Source organism: Leptodactylus fuscus, chromosome 1 (genome assembly GCF_031893055.1).
Source record: "Leptodactylus fuscus isolate aLepFus1 chromosome 1, aLepFus1.hap2, whole genome shotgun sequence".
NCBI classification, from domain to species: Eukaryota; Metazoa; Chordata; class Amphibia; order Anura; family Leptodactylidae; genus Leptodactylus; species Leptodactylus fuscus.
This window is the reverse complement of record NC_134265.1, coordinates 338,144,603-338,158,102: the sequence shown is the minus strand read 5'-3', so window position 1 is coordinate 338,158,102 and position 13,500 is coordinate 338,144,603. Positions and strand designations below refer to the sequence as shown.

At 40.3% G+C, this 13,500-nt stretch overlaps 1 protein-coding gene across 1 annotated transcript in view; it reads left to right on the top strand.

The window, feature by feature from the left end:
• The window catches only part of PDS5A (PDS5 cohesin associated factor A), a 63,105-nt gene that overhangs the window by 19,868 nt on the left and 29,737 nt on the right, over positions 1-13,500 (top strand). Inside the window, exons 3-9 of the mRNA XM_075261386.1 lie at positions 4,751-4,954; positions 5,681-5,767; positions 7,747-7,844; positions 9,084-9,210; positions 10,615-10,695; positions 11,250-11,390; positions 12,335-12,450. Coding sequence (XP_075117487.1) covers positions 4,751-4,954; positions 5,681-5,767; positions 7,747-7,844; positions 9,084-9,210; positions 10,615-10,695; positions 11,250-11,390; positions 12,335-12,450 — 854 coding nt within the window. The remainder of the gene's footprint in view (positions 1-4,750; positions 4,955-5,680; positions 5,768-7,746; positions 7,845-9,083; positions 9,211-10,614; positions 10,696-11,249; positions 11,391-12,334; positions 12,451-13,500) is intronic.

The window sequence follows — 13,500 nt, the reverse complement described above, 5'->3', positions numbered from 1 at the left end:
AAACCAAAGCCCGTAAGAAAGTCGCAGAAATGCATTTTTTCTTCAAATCCACCCCATTCTGAATTTTTTCCCTGCTTCCCAGTACATTATATAGAATAAATAATGGTGGCATCAGGAAGAAAAATTTGTCCCAGGAAAAATTAAGACCTCATATGGCTCTGGGAGCGGAGAAATAAAAAAGTTATGGGGTTTAGAAGGAGGGGAGTAAAAAACGAAAATCAAAAAATGCCATCGGCGGGAAAGGGTTAACTTCAAATACTTCTGTCCCAAAGTCACTATGTAAAGTTTCTCACAACACCGTATATATAGCAGCTCAAATACAAATTAACTTCAACACAAAAGTCTCCGTATTCTCTGAATTACAGCAAAAACAAGATACAAAGTTACATTTCATATCCCATCCCTTATACACAGTACGAAAACCTCACCCACGCCTGTATATACCCACTTCTACAATCACCGCAGACGAAGTCGCGGGTACCAGCTAGTTGAATATAAAGCAGGTCAAAAAATGTTTCTTAATTCCTGAATAAGAGTTATGCAAAAAAAAAAACCTTCATGTGAACATACCCTTAAGCTGTCCGCACAATGCAGAAATGCTGAGCTTTCTTGCTGCTGTTGTCGTCTTCTTTGTGCTCCTGCACTTCAGTTTTTGTTGCAGATTTTGCTGTACTTATTTTATTTTATTTTTTTCTTAGCCAAGCAAGGCTTCCTAGTTCACACGTAAATAACGTGTGGCTTACTTTGGCACCGGAAAAAAAAGCTTCCTAATTAGGAAGCTTTTTTTGGAGCTTTTTTTTTTGTAAAAACGGCTAAAAAAAAAAAAAAAAAGCAGGCTTTTTTCCCCTCCTGTAAAGTGAATGGGCTGAAAAAAACCACATCACTTTTTTTTTTTTGCAAAAAAAAAAAACACTGCACGGTTTTCGCCTCCCATTCACTATTCACTTCTATTGCTTTCTTCAGGCAGAAAACGCCTGAAGAAAGGTCATGTCGCTTCTTTTTCTCTGCTAGCAGTCTCCATAGACTAACATTGTATGGAGGAGGATTATGACGTGGATTCCGCTGTCAAAATCCTCCTCCATGTCCCCGTGTGAACTAGCCCTAAGGAATGTGAACTATAAAGGAAGCTCTTGTGCGTCTCCATTCTGCTAAATCCACACCTGAATTTTGGCGCAAAAAAAAAAAAAGCCACAGCAAACTCCGAAACAAAAAATCCAGCCCTCTCCCTCGAGAGGTTTTCCAGGCAAATGATGTTGATAACCTATGAGGGCGTCAATACCTGGGACTCCCACTGATCAGCTGTTTACTGCAGTCACTATATGGAGAAGGGAGCTGGAAGCGGATATCTCTGTTCTCCATGTAGTTGTTCCTATACAAGCTGCAGTAACGCCGCACAACCGCTACACAGAGAGATCGGCTTCTGGCTCTGTTCTCTATTAAGCGACTAGTGGGAACAGCCACCCAGGATCAATACTTAGGTTATCAGTATTAGATTGGCCGGGATCCTATTCTAATAATAACACTTCTATTACTTTGGAGTAAATTTTCCTACTTTTTTGGGACCCCTTTATGCCAATGTGGAATGAGCTTCAAAGCAGCGCAAAAGTCATCTCATTTATTAACAATCTAATAAGGATAGTGAAGAACAAGAAAACCACACTAGTTCTAGCCTTAAAGTCCGTCTGTGTGTGTGTGTATGGTACCCTGTCCGAATGCAGCATAAAGTCCTAGAGACCCTGGTTCCTGCTGGATCACTTATTTTTATTGCAGTCATTTACAGCCCTCAGTATAAAGGAGTCACCACTGCCCCTCTCCCTACAGTCTGATTGACAGTATTGTCCCTCTACTGTGCGTAGGGAGAAAGCTGTCAGTCAGTGGAGGGATTTAGCCTACAACTCATAATATGGAGGAGCAACAAGAGTGACCGTGCGCAGTAAGGCTAGGATCGCATCTCTATAGGAGACTCTACTGCAGATTCTGCTTAAAATCAGATTTCTGTATAAAATAGGACGGAAACCCAAAACACCAGTGTGACCCTAGCATAATCTTTATTAGTGCTTTATGCTACTCCAGTTACTTTTCTCCATTTTGTTGTTCAATATATTTTCCATTAATTTACTCTTGGTCCTACCTACAGCATTTTATTTGTATAACCTGCATTCAGTGCATAACCAATATATTAGAGAGAACCTATTTTTTTTTTTTTTACTTTTTTTTATTATTATTATTATTATTATTATTATTACTACTATTATTATTATTTTATTATATATAAATTATTATTATTTATAATATTTATTATTATTTTACATTTTTGTTTTGCTATATGGTAATCGTGCTCGCTATAGCCATATATGTGTCACATACTGATGGGCTACTATGTACGTGTTAGTAAACATTGGCACGGATGACACATGGACTGGTATCTGTGTGTCGTCCCAGGTTTTTATTGATCCTTACATTGACAGAGCCACAAGCACTGACAAGTATAGGACCTGCTCCATATTTTGCGGTTCTTCGATTTGGTCCGGACACGCAGCCGCAGAAGCTATGACTGTGTGTGTGGGCCCATTGACATGGACAAGTCCATATTTTTATCTGCAATTGTGGCTAAAAAGTACGGTCATGTGCATGAGACCTAACACCATCTTTGAAACTGATATTTTCCGTGAATATTTCCTCTTTATTTCCTGGCAGTGAACACTTTTTGCTTTTAACCAGTAATATATTCAGCATCTTGTTTGCCCAAGTCCGGCTGGATCGCCCTGCAGCCCAGCAATGGGAATGATAAACCCTTATACTGTAATTTATGTCATCCATTACATTGATAGAGGCGTAGATTTATGGACCGAGCCACTTTACCATGTATGCCTTGTGAAAAATGTTTGATTTAGAGATGGGTTAAATGTAATAAAATATCATTTATACCAGTAATGAGTTACATAATGTATTATGGTACAAAGGCTCTGGTTACTTTTTGGAAGCGGGGGTGTCTGGTGACAGGCCTATGACTATTTTACCCTGGGTCCTGGGATTCTGTGTGAGCGTTTAGCAGGCGGTACACATTAGATGATGCTTTGCCACAGGAGTGCAAAGTCGGTAGGCTATTTTTCCACAACTTGACACTGACTTCACAAATGGCCGACAGCCATGGTCGGTCAGATGCAGTAAAGCAAAGCCTGAACTAGCGTAAGCATACATGTACAGCAAACTATGCCGATCCTTGTTCAATATTGTATATCTCCAGAGACCGGAGCCATTTTGAATGGACTCCAACTTCAAAATAAAATGGTATATACTCAAGTATAAGCTGAATTTTTCAGCACAGTTTTAAGCCCCCCTCGGCTTATACTCGCGTCAAGAAAAAAAAAGATAAAATAAAAAATTTCTGAGGGGGAGGGGGGGGGGGGGTCTATGACCAGCCGCAATAGTAATGTTTAGAATCTCCCATAAAATAGTGGAAAAAAAACAAAAGAAGCTTTTTTTTTTTTTTTTTTTTTTTAAAAAAAAAAGTAAATAAAAGTTATAAATCCCTCCTTTCCCTAGAATACATATAAAAGTAGAAAATGACTGTGAAATACAAACACATTAGGTATCCCTGTGTCTACTGAATATAGGGGATCTGCAGTGCTCTTCTTCCAGGAAGGGGTTAATAGGCGCACTGCATATACCCTATATTTAGCCAGGCCAAAAACTCCGACCATTTTTTAATTTTTGAAATTTTCCAGTAGCTGCTGCATTTTCCCCCCTCGGCTTATACTCGAGTCAATAAGTTCTCCCAGTTTTTTGTGGTAAAATTAGGGGGGGTCGGCTTATATTCGGGTCGGCTTATACTCGAGTATATACGGTACATGATGTATTTCTGTTCTACAATTAGATTTGTGGGTTGTCACCTAGTTACTTTTATGGGAATCCAATCACAAATTCTCATGAATTAGAGGCGTCAGCCATTGATGGAGTCCAGCTGTGGAAAAATAGGAGTTAGTCAGTGGTTTGGTTTAACGACTCCACAGCCCTGGAATATCTATAATTGTGTAACATAATTGGTATAATATTAGTGGCAGATGTCAGGAGAGAGGAGGATTGAGCAGTTGGATTTCAACATAAGCTGCTACCCAGAGGTGTAACCTGAAGCCCTTAAGCCAAAATGCAGAATCTTTATTAGGGCCCCTATGGTCTGTTCTATGTAGCAGACTGACCATCTGGGCCTCCTGAGCTTCCAGAGCTGAACCCCCTATATCTATATGCCTGGAGAGATCAGATAAAGTTTAGGAGCTCCTCAAACCCTTCTGCCTTTTGAGCACTTGCACACTCAGCTTGGCTCCGGACTGTAATATGTCTGTACTAAGCAACGTGATCCAAGTATACCTCCTGTTATATAGAACACCATTGCAACACAGGAGCCTGCTTATTCAAGTACATTGTATATCAGATAAATGGTAGTACACACAGGTCACAGTCCATGCTATGACTGATTATTATTTGGGGTGTCCTCCTGTCTCTGAGCTGTAGAATTGGAAATGCAACCTGTGAAATAATGTTGAAATATGAGCTAAGCACAAGCTGGATATGTCCGCAGTATTAGGGATGTTGCTGCTTGTTTATGTATGTGTATATATATATATATATATATATATATATATATATATATATATATATATATATAGTACATTTGGTTGTAAGAAGTTGTCTACAATGATCACTGCGGACAATATATACTTAATTTTTGTTTTACTTTTGTTTTCTGCAGATGGTGGTTAAAACGTTTATGGATATGGACCAGGATTCAGAAGATGAAAAACAGCAATATCTCCCTTTAGCCTTGCACCTCTCCTCTGAATTCTTCCTCAGGAATCCAAATAAAGATGTTCGCCTACTTGTGGCCTGCTGCTTGGCTGACATCTTCAGAATATATGCACCAGAGGCTCCCTACACCTCACATGACAAATTAAAGGTATTCAATCTACTGCTCATTGCAGAGACTTATTTATTTCATTCAAGGTGGGCAGAAGACCCAGGTCCGTTACTTGGAAGGAAGTCTTTTGTGTGCCACAGTTAAATGTTAGACTTCTCTGTAAGGAAGCCATGTTTTCTAATCATGAACAAACCTTTTAAGGCCCACGGAGTAACACGCCGCTCATTTATATAGCCTCCCATTGATTTCAATGTGTAGCGCGTGTAAACTGGCACCCATTGAAGTCAGTGGGATCTGTTTTGAAGCGCCGCGCTCTAATACGTGTATACTTGTCTAAATGAGCGGTGCATTACTCCGTGGGAACGGGGCCTAACAGATCCACTTTAGAGGTCTTGTCCCATAGTGCACATCTGTCTCCTATCCACAGTCTAGGTATATAAATGTCTCACTGCTGGGGTGGCCGCACCACTGGAAACTACACAATTTCTATAATGAGGGCTTTTGATCCCCCTGTACCTCCTCTTTCCATGGATGCCATGAAGAGTAGTTTGGTAGTACAGTACAGGGCACAACGCTTACGCGACCACCACTCCTGTGCCGATAAGTGTTCTTTGTGGGCCAACAACTATAACACTTTACTTCTTTGAAAAGTTGAAGGTCTTGAATGTAGCTTTGCTGTTATTACATCAAGACAATCCTATGGCATTACTCTAAAGCTATTCAGTATTTACTATTAATGTATTGTGTATTTTTTTTCTTCTGCAGGACATATTCTTGTTTATAACAAGGCAGTTGAAAGGTCTGGAAGACACTAAAAGCCCACAATTCAACAGATACTTCTACCTACTCGAGGTATTCATTCATTTTTCTGTCATCTTCTTTCTAATGTAATGTGTCCTTACTACTAGGATTGCTTCAGTAAGTGTAAGCTATGGTGTATATATCACATGCAGGCTGTGGACTAGGAGCCTTTGATAAAGGCCTGAAGACCCTATGGGTGCCTGTACTTGTTACTCAGTGAGATATTTGGCTGTGCTGCTTGTACAGGTGAAGGACAATTGGAATCGCTTGTTTCACCTGTACAAGCCACGTTGAGAAACGTGTCTATCTGCCGTATGACCTCAGCAGTTTTCATTGAAACAACATGTGGCACCAAATGCAATGTGTGTCATCCCAATATAGCAGTGAAGAGTGATGTGGCACTCTGAGTACTCGGGTGGCGACGTCTCGCACTTCAACATAATGGTTTTCCGAGCTGATGACAGTCTGTGACTCGTCTACATTATGTTTTACGTTTACATATGGTGCAGGTGGCAGATAAGCTCCCAACACACATGGCAACCATATCTATATTCACCAGGAAGAGTCCGAAAGAGAGTCCTCTGTTGGGCTGGTATACGTTTGCATACCTTGTTCCTGAATTGGACAGCAGACTGTGGTTATGGGGTGCCAGTATAGAGACACTTACTACACACTATGCATTTTCCGTTTTTAGCAATGGGGCCAAAGGACAAATAATACCACGTTATAAAACGGCATCTACATCAGAGCTTGAATTGAAAAAGTTCATTCATTCTGTTACACTCCAGCCTGTGACGTTCAATGGGTATGCCGCAATGGGATTCTCAAAGCGGTCCCACAGAAATTGCAAAGTGCCAGCAATGTAAAATGGTTATTGCACCATACCCATATATTGCACTCCTTAAATTGCTTTGCCTACCTATTACCCTTGTAATGCAAACAGTGTCTACATAATGCTCATCACAGCTCTTACAGACATTACAACTATTAGCATTCACCACATTTGTTGCGCCCTCTGCTGGTAAGTCTCTGCAGTTTTCTGCTCTGCGTTGATCTTACCCCACATATAGTAACACAGAAGGAGCTCACAGCATATAACATGGTAGGCTAAGCCTCAGTCACCAAGACAGCGGGGCTTTACCCATCTTAACAAAGCATTTTTGCTCCAACAATGTAAAGATACCAGGCAGCTGCTTATTGGGGATCTGTCTCTGGGTGTTGCACTGTATAGCAATGCCGCCCCTGCTACTCTTGTGTCACCCCCTCTACCTCATAGATTGTAAGCTCTTGCGAGCAGGGCACTCAGTCCCATTGTGTGAAATGACGTTCTTTATGTATCTGTCTGTATTTGAACCCTACAAATTGTACAGCGCTGCGGAATATGTTGGCACTATATAAATAAAATGTATTATTATTATTGTAGCATGTCTGTATAACACGACTATAAAGAGAGTCTATGGCCAGTAGCACAGATAGGTCAGACTTACCTGAATGTAACGTCTTTCTTTTCCCAATTAATATGAGTGCAGATATATTCATTTATTTCAGAATATGCAATTGTCTCAAGCAGTTTGTCTCCAGACTTCTTATTTGCATATTCTGAAATAAATGAATCTTTCTACATGACAGAGGAGGGCACATTTCATGGTGAAAAGTTTCATTCCAGTGGCCTGACCTATCTGTGTTTGTGGCGTAATATGCGTCACTCTGGTGACAGACTCCTCTTAATGATGGGCTGTTTATGTCACGGCCATATACTCCTATTATAACTCCCTGTGGGGTACTTGTGAAAAGCAGCTCATTTCCCGTATTAACAGTGTTGTGGTTTTTTATGTTTGTTTGTTTTTTCCCTCCTACTTCTAAATGCAAGGGGTAAAACCTGTGGAAGTCTGCATCAGACTCTTGCGGCTTTTGAGCCTCTTATTGTGAAGGACGAATATATTGCTTGTTTATCTCCACTAAAAGTAGTCTTGTCTCTTATCCCTGACTCGTTCATGTTTCTAATTGTACTTTTTATTTCTTGTTTTCAGAATTTAGCGTGGGTCAAGTCTTACAACATTTGCTTTGAGTTGGAAGACTGCAATGAAATTTTTATTCAGCTCTTTAAGACGCTCTTCTCTGTTATAAAGTAAGTTAAACCCGTGTTTGGCTTCCCTTGGATTCCATTTACGTACATGTCAGTTCCTTGGTTTCTCAATGTTTTGTTCATGAATGATAATTGCCTTATTGTGAGATTCGTTCCCTATACAAATGGAGACTATTTAGGTAATAAAGCTGGGAAATCATGGGAAAGTCGCTTTCCTATAAGCCTATCATAATGTGAGGTTCTCTTGCCCTTCCTTACGCCATACAAATGACTGAGACTGACCCCTAGTGGATTTGAAAGGAAAAAATAATGACGAATTGAACCCATTTCTTGACATTATTATTATTATTATTATTTTTATATACTAATCCCCATTTTCCAAAGTGACGTCTTATTACTAAGCTATACCATCGCTTTATGCTTGGTGGCGCTCTGACCTGAATGAAGTGGTCACTAAACTTGTTTAGTACTATGTCCCTATGTGCTCAGCAGTAGGCAATTGAGATGAGCTGCAATTCCTTGCACAATCCATAAGGGAAAAATCCTTAAATATGGGTTAAACATCTGGATTTAGCCTAGGACTTAGTGATTGTTATTTCAAGTCTAGTGCCGGGGCTTTTCACATGTTCTGCAAAATGAGTACAGTACTAAGGAACAGCAGCCATATCTGTTCTCACATGTACGTCTTTATTTTGCAATATGTTTCTGTGTTCAGTTTAGCACGTCAAGGTATTTTCTTCATTGATTTACATGCTAGTGCAGTTCTTACTAGTGTGATGTTGGTGTAGATCCATGCAGGCCACAAACAATTGGTGGCTGGTTTGGTATATAACACTTGTCGAGGGTTTCTCTCAGGCATTACAAGGGCATTAGTGGTGAAAATCTGCCAAAAGAATTAACATGCTGTGGAAATTATTCTGCTAATGTAAATCTATTACCTCCTTTTGTCCATTTGTTTTTATACTTAGGGGGGATTCACACTACTGCCGCTGTCCACCCTGGGGTTTCCATCCTAAACCCTGGGGAAACTGGACAGGGGACAGCTTGCCGGCGGTCAGCTTTAAAACCCATTCATTGGAATAGGTTTTTAACTGTGACCAGTGTCCGTATGCAGCCTCTCCGCCTGGAAACCGTTTTTTTTGTTTTTTTTTTTGCATGTATGACTTTGTGCCCGTGCAAAAAAAGCGGCTGTAGTGTGAACGCCCCTTATTTTTTACATTTCTTGTTGCTTTATATGAAATCTTGCAAATATTATAATTTTATTTATTTATTTTCATACAGCAACAGCCACAACCAGAAGGTTCAGATGCACATGCTGGATCTAATGAGCTCCATTACTATGGAAGGCGATGGCGTCACACAGGAATTGTTGGACTCCATCCTAATAAATCTCATCCCTGCCCATAAGGTCAGTTCTACACTTTACAATTGGTTTAAAAAAAATAAAGCATATTAAAGGGGTTTTCTGGGAGCAGATGACTTTGTACACTGTCTAGTGTCTAAGCTGCTTACTCTGCTCCCCTTCAGCAGAGCTAGAGTAATGTCTCCGACACTATGCAGCGTTTTTGCTCCAGGCACCTGCTTATTGGAGATCGGTCTTTACCTGTGGTTTGCTCTGTATAACATGACTCTAGTCTAAGGCCCCACGTTGTGGAAACCCAGCGGGTTTTTTTGTTGCAGATTTTGCTGCAGTTTTTTTGGTTGTTTTTTTTTTTGAGCCCAAGTCAGTAGAGATGAGCAAACACTGTTCGGATCAGCCGTTCCGAACAGCACACTCCCATAGAAATGAATGGAAGAACCTGGCATGGCGACTGGCCACCGGCAAAGTGTACGTGCCAGGTGCTTCCATTCATTTCTATGGGAGCTTGCTGTACGGAACGGCTGATCCGAACAGTGTTTGCTCATCTCTACAAGTCAGGAATGTCTCAAAAAGGCTTGGAAACTATGAAGGAAGAACTTAGATGTGGTTCCTTCTTGTTAATCTTGACTTTGGCTCAAAACCACACAACAAACTCAGTAACAAAGAAGAGGCCTTAGCCTTAAAGGGAGTCTGTCACCAGGGTTAAGCAAATTAAACCAGAGATGGGTCCGGTATACCTGAATGTAACATGGAAGCAAGGCACAACCAGGGACAAGGGAAACACTGCCTGAAGGAATGTGTTCGAAAAAATCAATTAAAACTGTTTTATGTAAGAATAAATTGTAGATTAAAATGTATCGGCCCAGTTTGAATCCCCATGGGTATCTCTATCCACCATAGATTTATGACCAGGTGGGCTATGGCTTTGAATAGGCAGATCTCACCGGAGCAGTGGCACATCATATGATCCCAAGTGGCTAAGTCCTTGTCTTGTCATGCTCCGGGAAATTTGACACAAGGCGTCTCATGCACTAGTATCCTACGCCAACATTGCTCCACACTTTGTAATCCTCTTAGTGTTGGCATTGCCAGGCTCTCCCCCCTCTCCCGTGGATGTCTTTGATGCTATCTGGTCACATTGGAACACCTAATTTCCAATCCGATATTGATGGAGCCATGTTAAAAAGGGCAATGTGATTTTAGTAGTCAAAGGAGGTGATAAATTGCTGTGTCATAGAAGTATCAGCAAAAACGCAGAAGAAAACTTTTCCATGTAGAAGAATTTCTACAGGTCCAGCAGCCATTTTCTTTACCAATTCTTGCAGTGTATGAAGTGTTTTCCTTTTTTGAACTTACTGATTGTGCATTAGTGATGGTATTATTTGTATATTCCACTTAGTTTAGTGGTTTATGTCTGAATAATAAACTTTTTTTTTTTTTTTTTTTCCCCAGAATTTAAACAAGCAAGCGTTTGACCTTGCCAAAGTACTTCTAAAAAGGACGGTTCAAACTATCGAGCCCTGCATTGCTAATGTAGGTATTTAGGTTTTGGTTGCAATGAATATTAAGGGTCTGTCAGACTCACACCTAGTCCTTAGAGGATTGAAACCTCCTGTACAGATGATTATTCTGTGCTCACAACCTGTACCCATAATGAACACATGCAGGTCCCTGCTATCTGTATTCATACCAAGGTCATCCACAGTTTGTTCCCCAACAAAACCTATAGTTTGACCTAGACGCACATTTACATTTTCACCATTTTTTCCTATTGTAAAAAAGTTCCTTTTTGATGTTTATTTTGCTAAGTGTTTTGTAGACAGAACAGCTATTTTCTGGATATTATAGAGACAGATTTTAAGTGTCCCTTTTCGTTTCCTCAAAATGCACCTTTTCATTTTTTACATTTCACACCACTAGTGCATAGTACATATACTATATAGTAAAGATAGTCTCCACCACTAACTGGATCTACGTATATATCTGAAAGCTGTTGTTCCTTAGGGTGTAGCGTGTTTTAGTTTAAATTCAGAATTTTGTCATGGTGCAGTTTTGTTTCATTTGTATATTTCTTTTTTACCCAATAGTTTTTCAACCAGGTCTTGGTATTGGGAAAATCATCAGTAAGTGACTTGTCGGAGCATGTATTTGATCTCATTCAAGAACTGTTCGCTATAGATCCAAATTTGTTGGTTTCTGTGATGCCACAGCTGGAATTCAAGCTAAAAGTAAGTAAAGAAACTGTCTTCTGGCTTTTTTGTAGACATGGCCATACTTAGGTGTAGATATCTTTATTGGAGTTATACGACTTATACTAGCAGACAATGTTCTCAACTCCTGTAAACAATAATTCAGAGACTCACATTCATCTCCATCCTATTTCTTATGAATAAATCTGTATCTTAAAGAGGACCTTTCATAGTTTGGGGCACAGGCGGTTCTATATACTGCTGGAAAGCCAACAGTGCGCTGAATTCCGATACTGTAGCTCTTTACAGTCAGAAAAGCGTTCCTGACAGTCAGTCAGGGACGCCCTTCTCTACAGCAGCGCCTATCGCACTGTACAGTGTGAGCGGGGAGGAACGTCCCCTCCCTCTGCTCACAGCGCTCGTCCTTAGACGAGTATTATCCCCGCTCACACTGTACAGCGCTATTGGCGCTGCTGTGGACAAGGACGTTCCAGACTGTCAGAAACGCCCTTCTGACTGTAAAGAGCTACGGTACCGGGACCAAAAGCTCTTTACCCGGGGCATAGGTCGGGAAATTCAGTATATGGAACTGCCTGTGCCCCAAACCCATGAAATGTCCTCTTTAAGTTTAATCAGGTAAATGTAGGGTAGAATACTGTATAGAAAATCCCAAATCTGGGTGTGCCAGGGATTTCTGTGGTCCTCAAAAAATGACATTGCTGTCTCCTTGTCGTGCACCCCTGCACATGGTGGTGCTGCACTGCCTGTTAGCTGTTGGTCCTTAATGTGGCCCTTCCTCACCTAAAATTGCCCAGTAAGTTTTCTAAAGGAGTTTCCTACTTTGGACCCCCCCCCTTCCCTTCCCAATATGTCATCATAGATTACAAAAATCTTGTTCTTTAAATGAAAGCATAAAATAAATGACCGTATTATCTAAATATAATTGAATGATAAGCCACATGTACTTCATGTCTCATTCTCAGAGCAACGATGGAGAGGAGCGACTGGCCGTGGTACGACTTCTTGCAAAACTATTCGGTTCTAAAGATTCAGACTTGGCAAATCAAAACCGGCCTCTGTGGCAGTGCTTTCTTGGGCGGTGAGCGTTTCCATCCAATTTTTTAGTTTCAATGTTCTAAGTGTGTGTACACCTCTGAAAAGGAGTTCACATTATCTCTGCTATTTCTGTCCCTCTCTTATCTGTGGTGCTGAAGAATGGGCACTGTGCTACTGTGCTGAGATGTATTGTGACACTCACAATTTCCATCTCATTTGGAAGCTAAACATATGAGCTTCAGAGTAAGGTAACATCTGGTGACCAATAGATCATCAGATCGTTCCTATCTGCATAGACACTGTCCTTACCTGTCTAAAGTGAGAAGCCCAAGAAGCGAAGTCACTAAGCACTTCCCTCACATTCACTTACACTAACAGAATAACATTAGTGCTTAGTGCACAAAGAACTCAGCTTTGACAGTTTTATGTATATATAGTTCTCTGTCTCAGAGATTGTCTCAAACCTGAACTTTTGTGTAATGTATGCAAAAAATCAATGTTTGATTAAAAAGTTGCATGAAGGTGACTGTGAGTATAATAAGCTAGATGGTATTTTTATGATCGCTAGGGTGTCTGCTGTTTGGAAATATATAGTTTTAGGCGGTTTAGTCATTGTTTCTGGTGTGTGTGTGGCATGTTTTATGCCTGTCACTACTACTTTCAAATTTGAAGACAAAAAGCAGATTTTGGGTGTTTGTGATTTTTGCAGTTTTGAGAACATAAATAGTGTCCGGGTGTATACACATGTGGTATGTATAAACTCCTCACACCCTGGCCTTTTAGTTTTAGGAAGTATTAGATGAATATAGTTCAAACTGTCTCATAGATTTAGCTGAACTTTTGTGTAATTTGTGCAAAAAAATCAATGTTTGATAAAAAGTTGCATGAAGGTGTCTGTGAGTATAAGCAGCTACATGGTATTTTTATGATCGTCAGGGTGTCTGCTGTTTGGAAATATATAGTTTTTGGCGGTTTAGTCATTGATTGTAATGTCTATGGCATGTTTATTCATGCTACTATTTTTTTCACATTTAAGGCCAAAATCAAGATTTTGAGGTGCACTTTTTAGGGTCTTAAAGGGAGTTTAGTCACA